The sequence below is a fragment of the Mus caroli genome, unplaced genomic scaffold (assembly GCF_978045245.1).
Source record: "Mus caroli unplaced genomic scaffold, Mus_caroli_1 scaffold_19, whole genome shotgun sequence".
Lineage (NCBI taxonomy): Eukaryota > Metazoa > Chordata > Mammalia > Rodentia > Muridae > Mus > Mus caroli.
Window position 1 is genome coordinate 63,922,525 of NW_028227274.1, and position 18,735 is coordinate 63,941,259.

Consider the following 18,735-nt stretch of genomic DNA (forward strand, 5'->3'; position numbering starts at 1 on the left):
AATTATAATACACCTAGTAACAGCAGAAGAATGCCATTGTATAGTCCTGCCAGCTGTACTTTAGTCTTTAGTCAGATGTCACTAATTTTCCACCAACCAGAGGCCAGCACCTATGCTGGTGAGTTGTCCCCTCCTGCTCACTCTTCCTTTGTCTCTCTTTTCTCTCTCTCTCTCTCTCTCTCTCTCTCTCTCTCTCTCTCTCTCTCTCCCTCTTCCTACTCTCCCCCTCTCTCTCTTTCTTTTTTTCTTTCTTGTTTTTGAGACAGGGTTTTTCTGTATAGCTCTGGCTGTCCTGCAACTCTGCTGGCCTCCAACTCACAGGCCTTTGCCTCCCTTGTGCTGGGATTAAGTGAGTGTGTCATGCCCGCTCCTACTCAGTCTCAGTCCTGATTTTTTTTTTTTTTTTTTAAATTTGCAGGGTATACTATATATAGTTGTTTGGGTTCTGACAGATGTATAGAAGTCAGATTCCATTATTGTGTTTGTGATATTAAACAATTTTGTCCTTCCCTCCTTCTCTAAATTCTCTTACACTGGGTTTTCTGGAGAGTGCGTTGCCAAGGGCTGGGAAGTTGTGGGATTTACCTGTGTGGAGGTTGAGCCATAGAGGCAGCATGACAGGGACACAGGAGACAAGGGGACAAGTCCCAAGTTGTCAGGTAAGGCTGGGAGCTCTCTGCCAGCTGGTCTGGTGATAGAGAAGGGACAAGGTTCACTGGAGGACTGACCAGCAAGACCAAGCCCAAAGGGACAGACACCCTCTGACTTTTGACTAGAGGCAGGAAGTGTCTGGGGAGGGTTTTTGCTTGGTGACTTATTTGAGTAGAAACAGTAGAAAGACTGGGGTAGAGTTGGGAAAGGGAAAGATTAGAAACACCCTTTATTTCAAGGCAGGATGAGTTAATAAAGAAGATAGAAAGGATGTAACATTCCTGTCCCTGGAGTGTCACCCAGCAGCTAGAAAAGGCACAGGAGCTGCCTTTGTCTGTGTTTCCATTTGGGCCACAGCACCAGTGGAGGAGGGGAGAGCCCCTTAGAAAATGGGCCCGGCATTGGTGACCCCTGGGGGCGGGGCTAAGGTTTGTATGGGCCTTTGCTTCTGTGGAAGGTATTTTCTTTGCTGTTGCTGAAGAATGGGTGGGGTGGGGCTTGTATGTGGAGCTTGTTTGTGAGGGAATTAACACAGGGCAGGGAAGGGCTTGGAATGGGCGTGTGCCTGCTTCCCAAGGCCATGGTGAGCTAACAGCTTCAGTGAGCAGCCCTGCTGTATGCTTCCAGAAGCAATTTTAAGATTATGGCTGTTAGGTTTAAGTCAGCAACATTGTGCCTAAGGAAGAGAGCACAGTGCCTGGGCAGCTGGCACCATGCGCTTCCCCAGGTAGTGGGAGAAGCAGATGGTCGGCCACACTGAGTTGGTATTGGGGATGGAGAGAAGATTAACTGTCAGGGCTGAAGTCAGATAGAAGCAAGAGATTGGTTGGAGTGAAAAGTGTCATATCTTTCTTCTTTTGGTTAAAGACATGCCATGTGGTTATCCCTGAAAATCTTAAAGTAAAGAGAAGTTGGAGGTGAAGGGGGAGAAGGGAAGGACAGACAGAATGCAGATGTACTGTTCAGGTTGGGGAGCAATTAGGTAAATTTGGAACCTTGCAAATATAAGCAACATTTTACATCTGAAGGAGAGAGAGCGATAAGGCCTCTCTCCTATGTTAAGTCAGTTAGTCTAGTTTAGATGCTTTGGAAATTCAGTGGTATAAAGAAACGTCCTGAGCACACACTGCTGCAAGCAGTGACAGGGACGTACTGCCCGTGTGTGTACGGTTGTTATAAGGGGTTTGCAGAACCCTGTGGCTGCTCAGTAGTCAGCGTGTTTTTCTTAAAACACCACCACTGGCCGGGCGTGGTGGCGCACGCCTTTAATCCCAGCACTCGGGAGGCAGAGGCAGGCGGATTTCTGAGTTCGAGGCCAGCCTGGTCTACAAAGTGAGCTCCAGGACAGCCAGAGCTATAAAGAGAAACCCTGTCTCAAAAGCCAAAAAAAAAAAAAAAAAAAAAAAAAAAAAAAAAAAAAAAAAACCACCACCACTGTTACAGCTTATGGGTGTTCACCAAGTTTTATTCACGGGAATGTCATTTTCTTCATGATGTGGGTGATCAATCTCATGTGTCTTTCCTGGTCAGGCTAACTTGTTCTCAGGAGCACACGTCAGGGCACACAGGTGGAGGTCAGAGGACAACCTGCAGGGGCTGCTTTTCTTCTGCCGGGTTGGTCCAGGGACCGAGCTCACTGAGTCACTTCTAGCTCGTCTCACGTTTATATAAAGGTAGAAACGTGGCTGGATTTAGGCCTACATCTTTCCTCGCGGAGCTAGTGGAATTTTCAGTTTAGGGATAGGATATTCTGAGCTCTTTGATGTTGGTGTGTCCTCTTGCTGCTCCCTCCCCACCCCCTGCACATGCGCTTCTCTTTGCTCTTTCTTCCCTTTGATTCATTTATTTTTGAGATAGGGCCTCACGCTATATCCCTGGTGGCCCGGAACTCACGGACATCCATTTGCTTCTGCCTTACAAGTTCTGAGATGAAGGGAGTGAGTAAATTGCTTTGTTTTGAACCTGGGATCTCTTGTACTTGGCTGGCTGGCCTTGATCTGAACTAAGTTTTCTGAGTGACAGGATTGTAAGTTTGTACTGTGTGCTCTTTGAGCACTTTTCCTAGGTGGGAATTGTAAAGCAACTTTTATTACAGATGAAATCTTTTTTTTTTTTATTGAGCAGCTTTTTATGGTAAAGTATAAGAAGTATGATTAAGGGATAAATAGGTTTTCTGAAGTGTTTCTTTTGACTTGATGGCTCTCAGCTTGTACCAGCAAAGATGGGAGATGTTCCTGTCATTCTGAAGGCTTCGTTTAGTAGGAAAGGAAGCATGTTGCCTGTCACAGGAAAAAGTAGATGGCTACTGGGCAGACGTTAAGTTCTTCCTCTTTTTAAAATGTAAACCAGCCTACCATTTTTATCCTGGCAATATATACATTAAGTTCACTGCTATTAGTAAACTACGGGAATTCATGAGTGACCGTTACCCTTTTTTTTTGATTGTTTTTTATTTGTTTTTTGAGACGGGGTTTCACTTTGTGATTGGCTGTCTTGAAACTCACTATGTAGACTAGGCTGGCCTCAAGCTCACAGATACCCACAGGCCTCTGCCTCCTGGTTGCTAAGATTAAAGGCACGAACCCCCATGATCATTGGTTATTTTAAGGAAGAAACATTTTATAAGGTAGAAGTGGAATGCAAAGTTTTATAATTGGTGCATTCTGTTTGAGAACACGAACCGTTGAGAGCCAGGAAGCTAACGTGAGACAGCTCTCTGGGAACTCAAACTTTTTATTTCAGATTTGTAAACTGTATGTCTATGAGTGTTTGCCTGTGTGTATGTGTACTGTGTGCATGCCTGGTGCCCGTGGAGGTCAGAAGAGGACGTAGGATCCCTTGGAACTGAGCCACCGATGTGCACACTGGGAACCAAAGGCTCAGCTTTCTTTGCAAGAGCAGCTAGTGCTCCTAACCCAAGCCGTTTCTTTAGCTCCTATATTAACATTTAAAAAAGTGAATAGGGCTGGTAAGATGGCTCAGTGGGTAAGGGCACCCGATTGCTCTTCCAAAGGTCCAGAGTTCAAATCCCAGCAACCACATGGTGGCTCACAACCATCTGTAACGAGATCTGGCGCCCAGAAGAGGTTCTGGAGTGTCTGAAGACAGCTACAGTGTACTTACATATAATAAATAAATAAATCTTTTTTTAAAAAAAAGTGAATAGTAATATTTTACAAAAAGTTAATATTTAAAAAGTTTTTTTTTTTTAATGTATATTTAGGTGTTTGGCCTGCATGTGTGTCTGCGGGGCTGGGGCCTGGGTCAGAAGCCTTGGAACTAAAGTTATAGACAGTTTTGAGCACGATTTAGGTGCTGGGAGTTGAACCTGGGTTCTCTAGAAGGGCAGCCAGTGCGCTTAACCTTGAGCCATCTCTCCAGCCCTTCCTACATTAACTTTTAAAGAAAGCCAACGGCTGTGAGGGTGAGTAAAGGCAACCCTGTTTAATCCGACAGCGAGAGTTTGAGTCCCAGGATGTGTGCTGCGAGGGGGAACTGACAAGTTATCTGCTGGTTTCCATAAATACTATGTCATACTCCTATGCATGCGGGTGTGTAGGCACACACACATGTACACACACACACACAAACACATATACATACACACACAAGTAAATGTAATAGTTAAAAAGGTTGAGATTCTAAAAGAAAATAATCTTTTTAAAGATTTATTTATTAATATACATAATTACACTATAGTTGACTTCAGATGCACCAGAAGAGAGAGTCAGATCTTATTACGGATGGTTGTGACCCACCATGTGGTTGCTGGGATTTGAACTCAGGACCTTTGGAAGAACAGTCAATGCTCTTACCCGCTGAGCTATCTTACCAGCCCAAGAAAATAATCTTAAGCAAGAATATTTCTAAGATGGTAATGCTTAGGTCTTGGGGTGGAAAATGAAGGAATCTGCAATAGACTTCCCTCTTTGTAATCAGAGGCACAAGTAATTTCCCCTCAGAGCGGCCATTTGCTTTTGTCTTCCAATGTGTAGGAAAGGTCACGGTAACAGGACAAGTGATTGTGGGTATGAAAAACATTTCTATCAACCAGAAAAGAGGTGTGAAGTTACAGAGTGGTATTTATTACATTAATTATACAACCCAGAGCGGTGAGTCTGCCACCGCAGGGCTCTCGGGTTTCAGGGGGTGATGTGCTGTCAGTTGTACCGCGTTGCTTTGCGTTTTTAGCTTAGCGTCAGTCTTTCTGAAGGTGAACTGCTAACTCACCTCTAAATCTGAAAAGTGCTCTACTGGTCTTCTTGTTCCCATGCTGTTCCCAAGAAGAGAGGGTGAACTATATGTAGCTAGAGCAGGATGCAGGGAGTTGGGCGTGGCTAGGTTCCAGTGCCACCGGACTTCTCTGCCCCTCAGGGAAGTGTGTTGCAGGCTGACTCCACAGTTCTTTCTAAGCTGTCTGAATTTAACCTTGTTTGAGTCTGGCATGAAGGACCGCATGGGGACGTGGGGGCGATAAGCTGTGGATGACAAGATGGTCTAGTCCTGTGGAGTGTGTGAGGCAGGGAGTGTCACGGCTAAGCACACCTGCCAGCAGCTCTTCTGAGCCAGTCACACAGGTTTGGTTTCTTGTGCTTTTTCTGTCCTTGGCCTTTCACCCAGTGAGTATTTGAATTACTTCCTGCTGTTGTTGTTTCTGAATTGATTGCCCCCTGATAGATAGTATGTAACTGTGAAGTCTTTTGATTATGTCATCATTAAGAAAGGGTGAGACACAAATCTCGTGTCCCTGTGAGGAAAGCCTAGAGCTCTTAGGGTCCAGCTAATACTGGGGCTGAGTAAACCTAGGTCTTAGCTTTTGGATCTTTCAAAGACTCGCCTTTCAAGTATGGTGTTGGGTGAAAGAGCTGGTTTATGATTCTGGAAGCAAGCAGAGCATGCTACCACGGAACTGCCTAGTTCGCAGCGCTAGCCGCAGCTCCTTCAGCAGCAGTACAGCTTTATTATGGGTGTTTGGTTCGCAGCAGCTATGCGATGCGATGCTTGAGGGTGGATAGAGGTGGTGACATTCTGGTGGTGTTGTGAAGTGCGAGGATTCTTTTTTTTTTTTAAAGATTTATTTATTTATTTATTATTATATGTAAGTACACAGTAGCTGTCTTCAGACACACCAGAAGAGGGCGTCAGATCTCATTACAGATGGTTGTGAGCCACCATGTGGTTGCTGGGATTTGAACTCTGGACCTTCGGAAGAGCAGTCGGGTGCTCTTACCCAATGAGCCAGCTCACCAGCCCGCGAGGATTCTTTTATGTAACTGCAATAGCCGGTAGATTATTTCTCAGTCCCTCCATTTTATAGTTTGAATGCTCAATACCAGTTTTAAAAAGAAAGTCACAAACACAGACTTTGCCCCGCGAATGATCTCTTAGAGACCCTTTAATGCCAGCCTCATTTTGGGATTGTGTCTTATTTCTTGGGTGCAGCCTTTCAGGTTGGAAGAGGCTTGACACTATGCCATTCCTTGTCTGGTCCAGCAGTAGAAAATATAGTGACCATAGTTTGCCTGAAGGTCGGGAGACGCAGGAGAAAAGTCCCCACCACTGTCCCAGTTGTGCGTGTGACTCGGATGGTGGATGTTTCTGCACCTGTTGAACTGGTGTTTGTCTCAACCTCAACAGCAGATTTCCCCACAGTCTTAGCGGATTACGTCTGTCGGCAGAGTGGTAATATAGCGAGTCTTTTCCACTATGCTGCATGTGGGGCCTGTATAGTGTCTTGTTCGTCTGCTCTCATCTGGTTGCGTTTTACCTTGCTCTAAAGGTTGTTGCTCTCATCAGGAATGCATGACCTTTTACAGGTTGCAGAAAAATATTAAATAGTTGAACAAAATGTGGAAGTCAAAGACAAACAGCACAGGGAGTCCTGAGGAGTGGATAGTCCAGAGCTGTCTACCTATGAGTCCTCTGGGTGGCTGACCTCAGCAAGGTTCCCAGTCAGCCTCAGTGCCGTGCCCCTTTACCTCCTCTCTGCCTGCTTCTGCCCTCTCCCCTCTATTTTCCTTCTCTTCTTGGCTGCTTGCCTTCACTACTGAAGGATGCACCAAGTCCAAACTAAAATCTCTTACTTCCTTACTTCCTGGGGGCTGCTGGTGAGTGGCGGAGCTGAGCCCAGACATGCTCTGGTATAGATCTTATCTGTGATGCCTGCTGTGGGACTTGTTCATTCTTTAGCATTTGTGATGTGAACAGGACGGCACATTGCCTGTCCTCAGGATGGGGTGCACACAGTGACTATACCAGGAAATAGGGGTGTTCTAAAGAAAGACTCGCCCTGAGTGGACCTGCATAGCTTTCATTTCTGATAATGACTTGACGTTATTTTCCTACAACTCCGTCCTACTCCAGAGTCAGTCATCAGCCAACCAGCCTACCTACCTTTCCTCCCTTCCTCCCTTCCTCCTTTCCTCCCTTCCTCCTTTCCTTCCTTCCTTCCTTCCTTCCTTCCTTCCTTCCTTCCTTCCTTCCAGACAGGGTTTCTTTGTGTAGCCCTGGCCATCCTGGAACTCACACTGCAGACCAGGCTAGCCTCAAACTCAGAGATTCTCCTGCTTCTGCCTCCTTAGTGCTGGGATTAAAGGTGTGAGCTACCACATTTGGCTGTTTCTTTTTCAACACAACAGGGAGGCCTAGAATTAAAAATGGACAGGATTGCTTCCTTAGGGATTAAAAGGAAAAAGATCCCAGCTGACTTCAGTGGAGACCTTGTGGTCGGTGTGAATGGCCAATTCATTCTTCTGTGGATGGATTTTGAAATCTGTAGTTGTTTTTATTGTAATCGTCTGTTAGTGTAGCATCCCAAATCTGATGGTAACTGAAATGATCAGCTTGTGCTACTGAGTTAAATGTTGTCAAGATGGATATACTTGGAGAAGTAGCTTTCATGAAAACACTGTGGTGGGCATCTTTGTCGATGCTTCAGTGGGTGCTGAAGTGATTATTACTGTTACTCCGCTAGTGTGAACGCTACGGTAGGGCTGACATCATTATTGGTGCTCAGTGTTTAGAGTGAACACCACAGAAGGGCTGACTTCATTATCAGTGCTAATTGCTGGATTTTTTTCCCCTTCCTCTAACAGAACTGATCAAATTCATGACCATGGGGGATATGAAGACCCCAGACTTTGATGACCTCTTGGCAGCATTTGACATACCAGATATGGTCGATCCTAAAGCAGCGATTGAGTCCGGACACGATGACCATGAAAGCCACATTAAGCAGAATGCTCACGTGGATGACGACTCTCACACTCCATCATCCTCAGACGTTGGCGTCAGTGTGATTGTGAAGAATGTCCGCAACATCGACTCCTCTGAGGGGGTGGAAAAAGATGGCCACAATCCCACAGGCAATGGTTTGCATAATGGGTTCCTCACGGCATCCTCTCTTGACAGCTATGGTAAGGATGGAGCCAAGTCCTTAAAAGGAGACACACCTGCCTCAGAGGTGACTCTTAAGGACCCGGCATTCAGCCAGTTCAGCCCTATCTCCAGCGCTGAGGAGTTTGAGGATGATGAGAAGATAGAGGTGGACGACCCGCCTGATAAGGAGGAGGCGCGGGCCAGTTTCAGATCGAATGTGCTGACGGGCTCAGCACCCCAGCAGGACTTCGACAAACTGAAGGCACTTGGAGGGGAAAACTCCAGCAAGACTGGAGTCTCTACGTCGGGCCACACGGATAAAAACAAGGTCAAGAGGGAGGCAGAAAGCAATTCTATAACCCTGAGTGTTTATGAGCCATTTAAGGTCAGAAAAGCAGAGGATAAGTTGAAGGAGAACTCTGAGAAGATGCTTGAGAACAGGGTCCTCGACGGGAAGCAGAGCTCCGAGAAGAGCGAGTCCAGCATTGCTGCTGCCACATCTTCCAAAACGAAGCCCTCCTCCAAGCTCTCCTCGTGCATAGCGGCCATTGCGGCACTCAGCGCTAAAAAGGCTGCGTCCGACTCCTGCAAAGAGCCTGTGGCCAACTCCAGGGAAGCCTCTCCGTTACCAAAAGAAGTGAATGACAGTCCCAAAGCTGCCGACAAGTCTCCCGAGTCCCAGAATCTCATCGATGGCACCAAGAAGACCTCCCTGAAGCCATCAGATAGTCCCAGGAGCGTATCCAGTGAGAACAGCAGCAAAGGCTCACCATCCTCTCCTGTGGGCTCTACCCCAGCCATCCCCAAAGTCCGCATCAAGACCATCAAGACATCTTCTGGGGAGATCAAGAGGACTGTGACCAGAGTACTGCCAGAAGTGGACCTGGACTCTGGAAAGAAGCCTTCTGAGCAGGCAGCGTCTGTGATGGCGTCTGTGACATCACTCCTGTCATCTTCAGCATCAGCCACGGTCCTCTCCTCCCCGCCCAGGGCACCTCTGCAGACCGCCATGGTTACAAGTGCAGTTTCCTCTGCAGAGCTGACTCCCAAACAGGTCACCATCAAGCCCGTGGCTACAGCTTTTCTTCCCGTGTCTGCCGTCAAGACTGCAGGGTCTCAAGTCATCAATCTGAAGCTCGCTAACAACACAACGGTGAAAGCCACGGTCATATCTGCCGCCTCTGTTCAGAGTGCCAGCAGCGCCATCATCAAAGCTGCCAATGCCATCCAGCAGCAAACCGTTGTGGTGCCGGCATCCAGCCTGGCCAATGCCAAACTCGTGCCAAAGACTGTGCACCTTGCCAACCTTAACCTTCTGCCTCAGGGTGCCCAGGCCACCTCTGAACTCCGCCAAGTGCTCACCAAACCTCAGCAGCAAATAAAGCAGGCAATAATCAATGCAGCGACCTCGCAGCCACCTAAGAAGGTGTCTCGGGTCCAGGTGGTGTCGTCCTTGCAGAGTTCTGTGGTGGAAGCTTTCAACAAGGTGCTGAGTAGCGTCAACCCAGTCCCGGTTTACACCCCCAACCTCAGTCCTCCTGCCAACGCAGGGATCACGTTACCGATGCGCGGGTACAAGTGCTTGGAGTGCGGGGACGCCTTCGCCCTGGAAAAGAGCCTGAGCCAGCACTACGACAGGCGTAGCGTGCGCATCGAAGTGACGTGCAACCACTGTACCAAGAACCTTGTTTTTTACAACAAATGCAGCCTCCTTTCTCATGCTCGGGGGCATAAGGAGAAAGGCGTGGTGATGCAGTGCTCCCACCTGATCCTAAAGCCGGTCCCGGCAGACCAGATGATAGTTCCTCCATCCAGCAATACTACTGCTTCCACTCTGCAGAGCTCTGTGGGAGCTGCCACACACACTGTCACAAAAGTCCAGCCTGGCATAGCCGGGGCAGTTATCTCAGCTCCGGCAAGCACACCCATGAGCCCAGCCATGCCCCTAGACGAAGACCCCTCCAAGCTCTGTAGACACAGTCTCAAGTGTTTGGAGTGTAATGAAGTCTTCCAGGATGAGACGTCCCTGGCCACACATTTCCAGCACGCTGCAGACACCAGTGGACAAGTAGAGTATCATTTACATTTCGGTGTTTCGGTGACGAGGCTGGAGCCACGAGTGCTTTGACAGATAGATGTCTTGAATTACGGTGGAGAGGGGTGTGTGTGCGCGTGTGTGTGCGTGCGTGTGTGCGCGAGTGTGTGCAGGTAAGCACAGGAAAGGGTGCAGTGCTGAAATCCAAGGGTAATTCTTCAGCCAGATAGGAAACTGTGTGCTCTGGTTGTTTTATGTTAGGTAATTGTGCAGGCATTGGAAGTCTGATTCTTAGCAGTGCATTCAGTGTCCTCCCAGCAGATGAAGCGTTTAGCTTGGATTACATTGGCACAGTATCTGAGGCTTTCAGTTTTGGAATTTTGACAATTACTGGTATTCATAGCAGTAAAATGACTTAAACATCCACTGGGTACTACTTAAAGGCACTCTACTTAGAGACTGCGGTTCAAAGTGTGTTTAATGGTCATGGTGATTTTAACTACAAATTGCAAACCATCTGGCTCAATAAACCTTTGTGTCTGTGACTTTTTTGAGGTGAAGTACAGGTTGCTGTTGGTGAAAGACATCTTGTAATTTGTATCAATTCATTATCTCTCTCCTTTACTTTCTCCATGAAGCAACATTTGGCTAATCCATAGCATGCATAACAAGCATTCCTAACATGCTGAGTGAGATAATTCCCAGCTAGAGAGAACGTGGGGTTTGTGTGTATGTGTATACGCATATACACACACATATACATTTTGTTGGGTGAAAACACTTGTGTGGTTCAAGAGTGAGGGGCCTAGGATTGAGCCTCCGCCTGAGGGTCTCAACCTCGTTGGCATGAAGACCCAGTGGTAGGCGAGCTTCCCTCTGTTTCCTCAGTATTTTGTTATCTAGGAGCTTTGTGTTGTGGTCAGAAGCCTGATACTGTCTGTAGTTTTTCAAAGCCAACTACTGACTTAAACCATGTGTAGGATTTTGAGTTTGGGGGAATGAAAGATGATACCTGTCCTGTTGTTTGCTTTTTCGTTTTGTTTTGTTTTTTCCTTGTGTTTTCTGTCTAGTTGCAGTGGAGTTTTAACCACATTTTTGCAGGTTTGGGTGTTTCGTGTATCTAGGGAGAGGATGGGTTGCCATGGCAGCGCTGGGTCTCAGAGCAGGTCCTGGTGATGATCGGTAGCTAAGTCCTGTCCATGCACACAGCCCTGACCTTGTCACCCGTTTCCCTAGGGCAGGCTTCCTCCTTCTCCTGAAATGCAGAGCCCCAAAGCCACTTCCTGAGTTGTTTGTGCCGTTGTGTGTCAGTGAACAGTGTGGGTGGTGGGCTGGCTCCTGCAGGGCCCAGACTCTGCACTGTTACGGTTGTGGATGTGTAGTGTGGCTGCCCTCAGCTGTGCGGTTTCTCTGGGACCTGGAAGGATATGAGGAGAGCAGTGCCCTTGCTTCCCAGCCTTTGTTCTCAGCTGAAAATTCTCAGGACCGACACGTGGTAGGGTCAGGTGGTGAAGCTCGGTGCGGACATGTCTCCTAGTACTTGGTGGTTTTTTTAAACCTGATTTTGCTGGGACAAGTAAAACCTGATTATCTGGGATCCAAAGGAATGACTCATGGCAGATAGATGTACATCGAGTAAAACATATATACGCCCTTCCTCTACTTAGGCCCAAGCCACCCACCCAGATCCCTCAAGAGCTGTTCGTTCAGTAAGCTTGTGCCAGCTGTGTAGCCAGCTCTTCAGGGCTGGTGTCCTAGCAGCGCCCTGTGTGACTTTCTCTCCTGGCACCCATTTCCCTGTCTCGTTGCCATCATGGTCCAGGAGCCCTCACGTACAGTCTCGGCTGTGCACAGATAGCTGGCTCACCTGGTCCAGGAGAGACCATGATTCTCCCTCAGCAGCTTGGGCCTGTAAGGGAAAGACTCTCCCTCCGGGCTCTTCTTTGAGCCACTTTGATACTTTTCTGCACCAGGAAAAGCGATATAGCTTCAAAACGCAGTGGGAGCTTGGGTGGCCGTCCACCACTGACTGCTACCACAGCAGCGGGAGGCGGGGCTACAGTATTCGAGAAGGGATCATAATTCTTATCCATGGAGAGCTTGCCAACCACATGAATTTTAGCCAGTGTCAGTTCAGGAAACACCTACCTGTCACAACAGTGTCCTTTCTGAGAGTGATACTCAATTCTATTTTATTTTCTCAGAAAATGGGGAGGTTGAACCAGGGTAGCTGTAGTACCAAGGGCTTTGCCATGCCTGCTTCCTGCTTTCTGCTGTGTCCAAGGATTTAAAGCCAACTTTTATTTTCCGCCTTCACCTTCTTGGCTACTCACTGATGAGTTGAGAAACAGGTTTACTTCGCAGCTGTGAAAGCTCCCTGGTCCTCATGTCCTAGCATGCTCTCTGAGGCAGGTTCCAATGCTATGAAAGCCTGAGTTTTTGGCTCTTGGCTTCCCCTGGGTGGGTCCCAGTGTCAGGTCCCCTGTCTGCATGTTAGTCTTAGTTAGGGTCATCCACAGTAGATTTCTGGAGTGACCCTGCTGTCTCTGTTAGCTTCAGAAGGTTTGAAAGTGTCCTTGGGGCCCCTAGACCAGCTGGGGCCGTACTCTGCGTGGTAGCTCTCAGTTTGTTTTAGCTGGGCCCAGAGAAGCGGGCAGTATGGTAGCAGAATCCTATTTCTTTTCTTATTTTGAGGTAATTGTAGGTCTGTGTAAGAAATCTGAGATGTTCTATGCAAACCCTTCATTTAGTACCCCCAATGATGACAGTCCATAGAAACAAAAAATAATATCACAGCCAAAACATTGACACCAACGTGGTCAGGTACGCAATGATTTCACCCCCGTGTGAATCACTCTCAGTGGCGCCCTGCTGGGTCTTAACCAGCCCTGGCACTGCTGCCTGCCTGCATGTCTGTACACTGGCCATACTTAGGGATGTTAAGATAAGGAAACCATGCAGTATGTAAGTGCATTGGCTTTTTTCACTCAGTACAGCTCCCTGGAAATGCATCGAATGCCCGGATCAGTACAGATGCTGACTCACGGCGGATGATGTTATGTTCTCAGTAAACCCATCACTAGTTGACAGTATAAGAAAATGCCCAAGATCGGGGCTGGAGAGATGGCTCAGCTGTGAAGAGCAATGGCTGCTCTTCCAGAGGACCTGGGTTCAATTCCCAGCATCTACATAGCAGCTCACAACTGTGTGTAACTCCAGTCCCAGGGGATCTGACCTCCTCATTCCAATACACATAAAATACAATTAAATAAATTATTTAAAAAGAGAAAAGAAACGAAAAGGCCAAGACAAGCACACCATATCCTAGCTTTGAAACACAGCACACTGAAGTGTTACTTGCTCACTTTGGGGACTGCGGGACTCTTGTGGCTGACTGCCCCGTACTGAAGAGATTGCAGCCTGTATGGGGACGATCGGGATTGAGGATTTACGTCAGAATATTCTGAGCTAATCACAACTAGTTTAGGACCCTCTGGAGTCTGTTCTGTTTTATTGCTGTGTAGTACTGCAGGCATATGGTTGTGCCATAGTTCTGGGTTTTGTTTTATTACAAAAGTGTTGGCTGGAGAGGTAGAAGAGCACTCTCTGCCCTTGGTAGGACCCTGGTTTGCTTCTCACCCGGGCGGCCTTCACAATTGTCTATAACTCCAGTTCCAGGGCATCTGATGCCCTCTTCTGACCTCTCTGGGTACTGCATGCATGTGTTGCTCATACACACATGCAGGCAGAACACATTCAAATGAAGTGTTTTAAGAAATGTGTGTGTGCTCATGGGCATCTGTACATGTGTCCATGCACGTGTGTGTGCTTGTGTGTGTCATCAAGGGGTTGATGTCTGGTGTTTTCCTTTATTGCTCTCCACCTTACTGTTTAAAATATTCATAGACATTTATTTGTTTTATATGTAGGAGTGCTTTGTGCACCCCATACATGCCTGGTGCCCGTGCGGATGCTAGGGATTGAGCCTGTGTTCTCTGCAAGAGCAACGAGTGCTCTTAACTTCTGGTCCACCTCTCCAGGCCCATCTACATTAGATTTTGTTTTTGTTTGTTTTCATTTCTGAGTCAGGGTCTCTGTCCGTAGCCCTGCCTGTCCAGAGATTTGCTATGTAGACCATCATGAATTCACAGAGATGCACCTGCCTCTGCCTTCTGAATGTGAGGGTTAAAAACACGTGTCACCTGCCAGGCCCCCCCCCAAGGTCTTTAGGTTTGTGTTTCACGTTTGTGCCTGTGATCCATTTTGAACTTTTGTAGGAGCCCGGCCAGGCCGCTCATCTTTTAGCCAGTGCATGGCCACTGTCTTTCCTTCTGGGAATGGTGTGCACCCTTGTCAGATTGTCACTGGCGTATTTGTGGGGTGTCTACTGGTCTTTGTGTCTGTCCCTCTCTCCACACACCCAGCCTTGAAGCTCATGATATATAGCATCCGCAGTAGAGTAGACAGTTCTTCCCCAGGGTTCCTGCCACGGTCCCACTCACCTGCCTCCCAGAAGAAGTAGGAATACCTACCAGGAAACCATGCCAGCTCCGCCCGTGATAGAAATTATGTTAAAGCTGTGAAGTGCTCTGAAGGGAGTGTTGGCATCTGTATGTGCTGAGTCCTAGTCCCCAGGCACAGCCTGGCCCCACATATTCAGATCTCTAGTTAGCTTCTGTTTTCCAGCATGTATGGTCTGTTCATGTTTTGATAGATTTTGGTTGCTTGATTGAATGAATGTTTGTGGTATGGGGGATGAAACACAGAGCTCACAATATGCTAACCTGAATCCCCACCTGAAATTTATTATTTTAAAACAATTAGAATCGTGCTGTGCGTTAAGTCCATTGATAGTATATAGAGAAATCAGTGTTGTTATTTTTATTTATTTATTTATTTATTTTGGTTTTTCAAGACAGGGTTTCTCTGTGTAGCCCTGGCTGTCCTGGAACTCACTTTGTAGACCAGGCTGGCCTTGAACTCAGAAATCCGCCTGCCTCTGCCTCCCGAGTGCTGGGATTAAAGGCGTGCGCCACCAACGCCCGGCCAGTGTTGTTATTTATTGTGTATCCTGCCATTCTCTTGAGCTTACTGGTTTCAGAGTTTGGGGGTTCAGCTACTGATTTCCCAGGTATGGGGATAGCCACACTCTAGGGGAGTTGTGCCTGGTCAGGCTGCATGACCCTTTGGCTGTGCTGTGAATGCTGCTTTGCTGAGGCCCTCCTGCATCTACATTCATGTAGGTTTCTTGTCTCCTTGTCCTTACCTGGGATAGTTTACTAAGAGCTTTGTAGAGGGAGCTGAGAAGTGTTTCTTCTTCCCCTGTGTGCCCTATGGGAATGAGTAGGATTGGACTTAGTGTCTCTCTAACTGCTATGGTAGGTGCTCCAGAGAAGCCGTCTGGGCTTGGGCACTTTCCGTGCTCATTGGAATTGGGCTGGTGAAGGGAGGGGCTCATTTTTTGGTCCCCCTGCTTCTCTCTTGGCTATATCTGGACAGGGTCTTTGGGCTCATACAGTTTCAGGAGGTGGGATTTGGCATGGGCTGGTGGCCACAGTATTTCTGAGGGCCTGGTACTGGGCTAAGTCTCTGCCCTGCCCCTGTTGCAGCTTTCCTGTTCTTTGGGCACCAAAGAGCAGGCTTTGGGGTAGGGGTGGGGTTGTCTGCCTTCATTTCTGCATCTCTGGCTTCCTCAGCTCCAATCTGGGCTATATGAGGTAAAAGCCAACGTGGATGCCTCCAGCCTGTCCTGGCCTCTGGTCTCTGGCTATGCTGGCTTCTTGTTGTCCTTTCTGAGCTTGGATGTTTTCAGTCTTAGCACCTTGGTGTCCAGCTGTCCCTGTGGAAGGACAGGGAAGGATACCTGGGCTCCAGTTTTCTGCAAGAGGAAGTTGCTCTCCACTTTGCCTGGCTTTGTTGTTGGCTTAAGACAAGATGATGCTCTGGGGTCCAGGCTGGCTTTGAACTTAGGACCCTGTGCTGGAATTCACACCTGCACTCTAACTTGTTTTTATTTTTATTTAATTTTTAAAAGATTTATGTATATGAATACACTGTTGCTGCATTCAGACACAGCAAAAGAGAGCACCAGATCCCATTACAGATGGCTGTGAGCCACCACGTGGTTGCTGAGAATTGAACTCAGGGCCTCTGGAAGAGCAGCCAGTGTTCTTAAGCCATCTGTCCAGCCCCTACCTTTTTTTTTTTTTTTTTTTTTGAGACAGAGTCCCTCTATTGTGTAGCTCTGGCTATCTTGGAACTTGCTATGTAGAAGAGATTGGCCTCAAACTCACAGGGACTGTGCACCTGCTTAGTGCTGGCATTAAAAGTGCTTCAGGCTCTTAGTCCTATCTTCGAGGTGAGATCTGCTCCACAGGAGCTCCTGTGGGTGAGATTAGGTTTCTGTTGGGGCTCTTTTTAAAAATCAATTGTTTTTTGATTAGCACACAAAGAAATAACTTCCCTGTGGCTTTCTGTGGACATCTTTCTGTTGAGTTTTCATGTGCCCCATCCTTGTTCTCCTTCCTGCCCCACTTCCTCCTGGCAGATACTTCCTTCTTCCACATTGTGCATGTAGTAAGGATTTCTCTTTGACAGGTCATTCTCTACCCGGTGGGTGTCAGCTTCTTTCCCCTCAACCCCATCTTCCAGAGAGCTGGCTTCTTCTTTTCCCTCTCATGGCCGGTGATCGGCCCTCAGCCATCTCCTATAGCTCAGCCTGGCTCCCTCATTTTCATTCTCTCCAGTGCTGGGGATGGGACCAGAGCCTCCTTCCTGTTAGTTAGACAGTCTCCCTTCCAGGGTGCCGCACTCATAGCCACAGGCGCCCTTTTTACCTTTCCTCCTCCTCCTCTTCTTCTTCTTCTTCCTCTTCCTCTTCTTCTCCCTCTCCCCCCGCAGCCCCCTCATATTTTCAGAACAGACCTTTGTTTCCCTGTGTTTCTCTGAGCTTAGCAAGTCTTTCTTCCTGAGAATTTTGTTGTGGCTGGGTGGGCCACGGCTCCCTCTACACTCCCACGTATCGCATTCAGCCTTCAGAGACTGTGCCCTTGACATTTGCTGAACCTGTCTCTGCTGGTCTCTTGTCCTTCCCATGTTTTATGAATGACCTGTAGGAAACCTCCAGTTACCCCAGAGCAGCAGAACACCTCTTTTTCAGGAGCAGGTGCCATGCTCAGCCATGCCTGGTCATCTCTGTGGAAAGAGCTGTCTTGCTGTAGAGGTCGCACGCAGACCACTGCTCATACCTGTGTCTGAGTCACGGGGTTTTGTCATGTGTGGCGGGTGATGTGGTCCAGGGTTCCCAGCATATATGCTTGGGTGGGTTCTGCAGTCGAGGGAGAGGATCGGCTCTTCCTTGCAGCATGGGATGGAGCAGTGTAATGAAAACAGAGCTGTGGGCAGGTGACACACATTCACACATGCACTCAAATGCACACTCAAGATGCACGCTTGTGCTCACACACACTGTCAGGCACACCCTTGCACTCCACAGCACTCACAAACACAGGCTGCAGTTTGGGGCTCCCCTTTCACACCTGCTCGGGCGCCTCGAGCAAGGCAGTGAGTGCATAGAGGCCAGGGAAGCAATCTGCCGGAGAAGTGTGCAGGAACTGATGTCTGCAGGTTTACAAGTTGATGCTGAGATGCACCGGATGCCGTGCTTCACCTCCTGGTAAAGCGTGACGACATTTAGCCAAATGCAGGCTGCTTGCTCTGGTAGCCCAGTCCCAGTTTTGGGAAGGTGGAGTCCAGCAAGAGAACTCTGGGGCTGACTGACCAGTCCAGTCCAGCTCACTCACCCTGGGAGTGAGCCCCAAGTCCCAGGGAAAGCCTCTGTCTTAGACAGAAGCTGGGGAAGGGGTTAGGAAGATGCCTCGTGTCAACCTGGGCCCGTCCCAAATGTGTGCACGTTTAGGTTTAAATAAGTTCTTAGTTGGAAAGCATGCTTCCATAGGTCTCACACTACTGTAAAATCAGACTGTAACAGGCTCTTGGACACTTTCTTATTTTGTAATTGGAAAAACAAATGTCCAGCTAGTGGCAGAGCTGGGCAATGGCTTTCTTTGCCAGCTCATTGCTTCTCCTTCATTTTGTCCCTTTCCTGGGGTGTAAGACTTGACGGTTGGGGACCCGAGGAACTCAGAGTGTGGCCTTGGGCTTGTTTTGGCATTGGCCTCAGAAATGCAGCAGAACATATGGAAGGCATGTCTGCTTGCTCCTCACTTAGAGGCTGATTCCTCATTTCAGTCTCAAGAACTTTGTGGGCAGCTAAAGTAGTCTTTTTAATAGTTAAAATTATCTTATGTGCATGATGTCTGTGGAGCACATGCGTGCTTGCTGTCCACAGAGGTCAGAGCATAGCATCCCTGGAACTGGGATTATTAATGGCTGTAACTCAGCATGGGTGCTGGATCTTCTACAAGAGCAGCTGGGGCCTGTTTAAACTGTTGAGTCACCTCTCCAGTCCTTCTAAGCAATTAACAAATATATTTTTTATTTTTTTGGAGCTGGTGAGATGGCTCAGCAATAAATGTACCTGCTACACCAAGCTTGAGGACCTGAGTTCAATCCCTGGAGCCTGCATACAGGAAGGAGAGACCAAACCTGCAAATTGTTCTCAGAGCTCCACATGGATGCTGGGATGCTGTGACACATGTGTGCTCATATTT

The 18,735-nt window shown here is 47.9% G+C and overlaps 1 protein-coding gene across 10 annotated transcripts in view; it reads left to right on the forward strand.

Moving 5' to 3' along the window:
- Znf532 (zinc finger protein 532) overlaps positions 1 to 18,735 on the forward strand; it is a 108,827-nt gene that overhangs the window by 35,508 nt on the left and 54,584 nt on the right. For all 10 annotated transcript variants that reach the window (XM_029471791.2, XM_085833610.1, XM_029471793.2 and 7 more), the window contains one exon: positions 7,746 to 10,096. In XM_029471791.2, coding sequence (XP_029327651.1) covers positions 7,760 to 10,096 — 2,337 coding nt within the window. In that variant the 5' untranslated portion in view covers positions 7,746 to 7,759. The remainder of the gene's footprint in view (positions 1 to 7,745; positions 10,097 to 18,735) is intronic.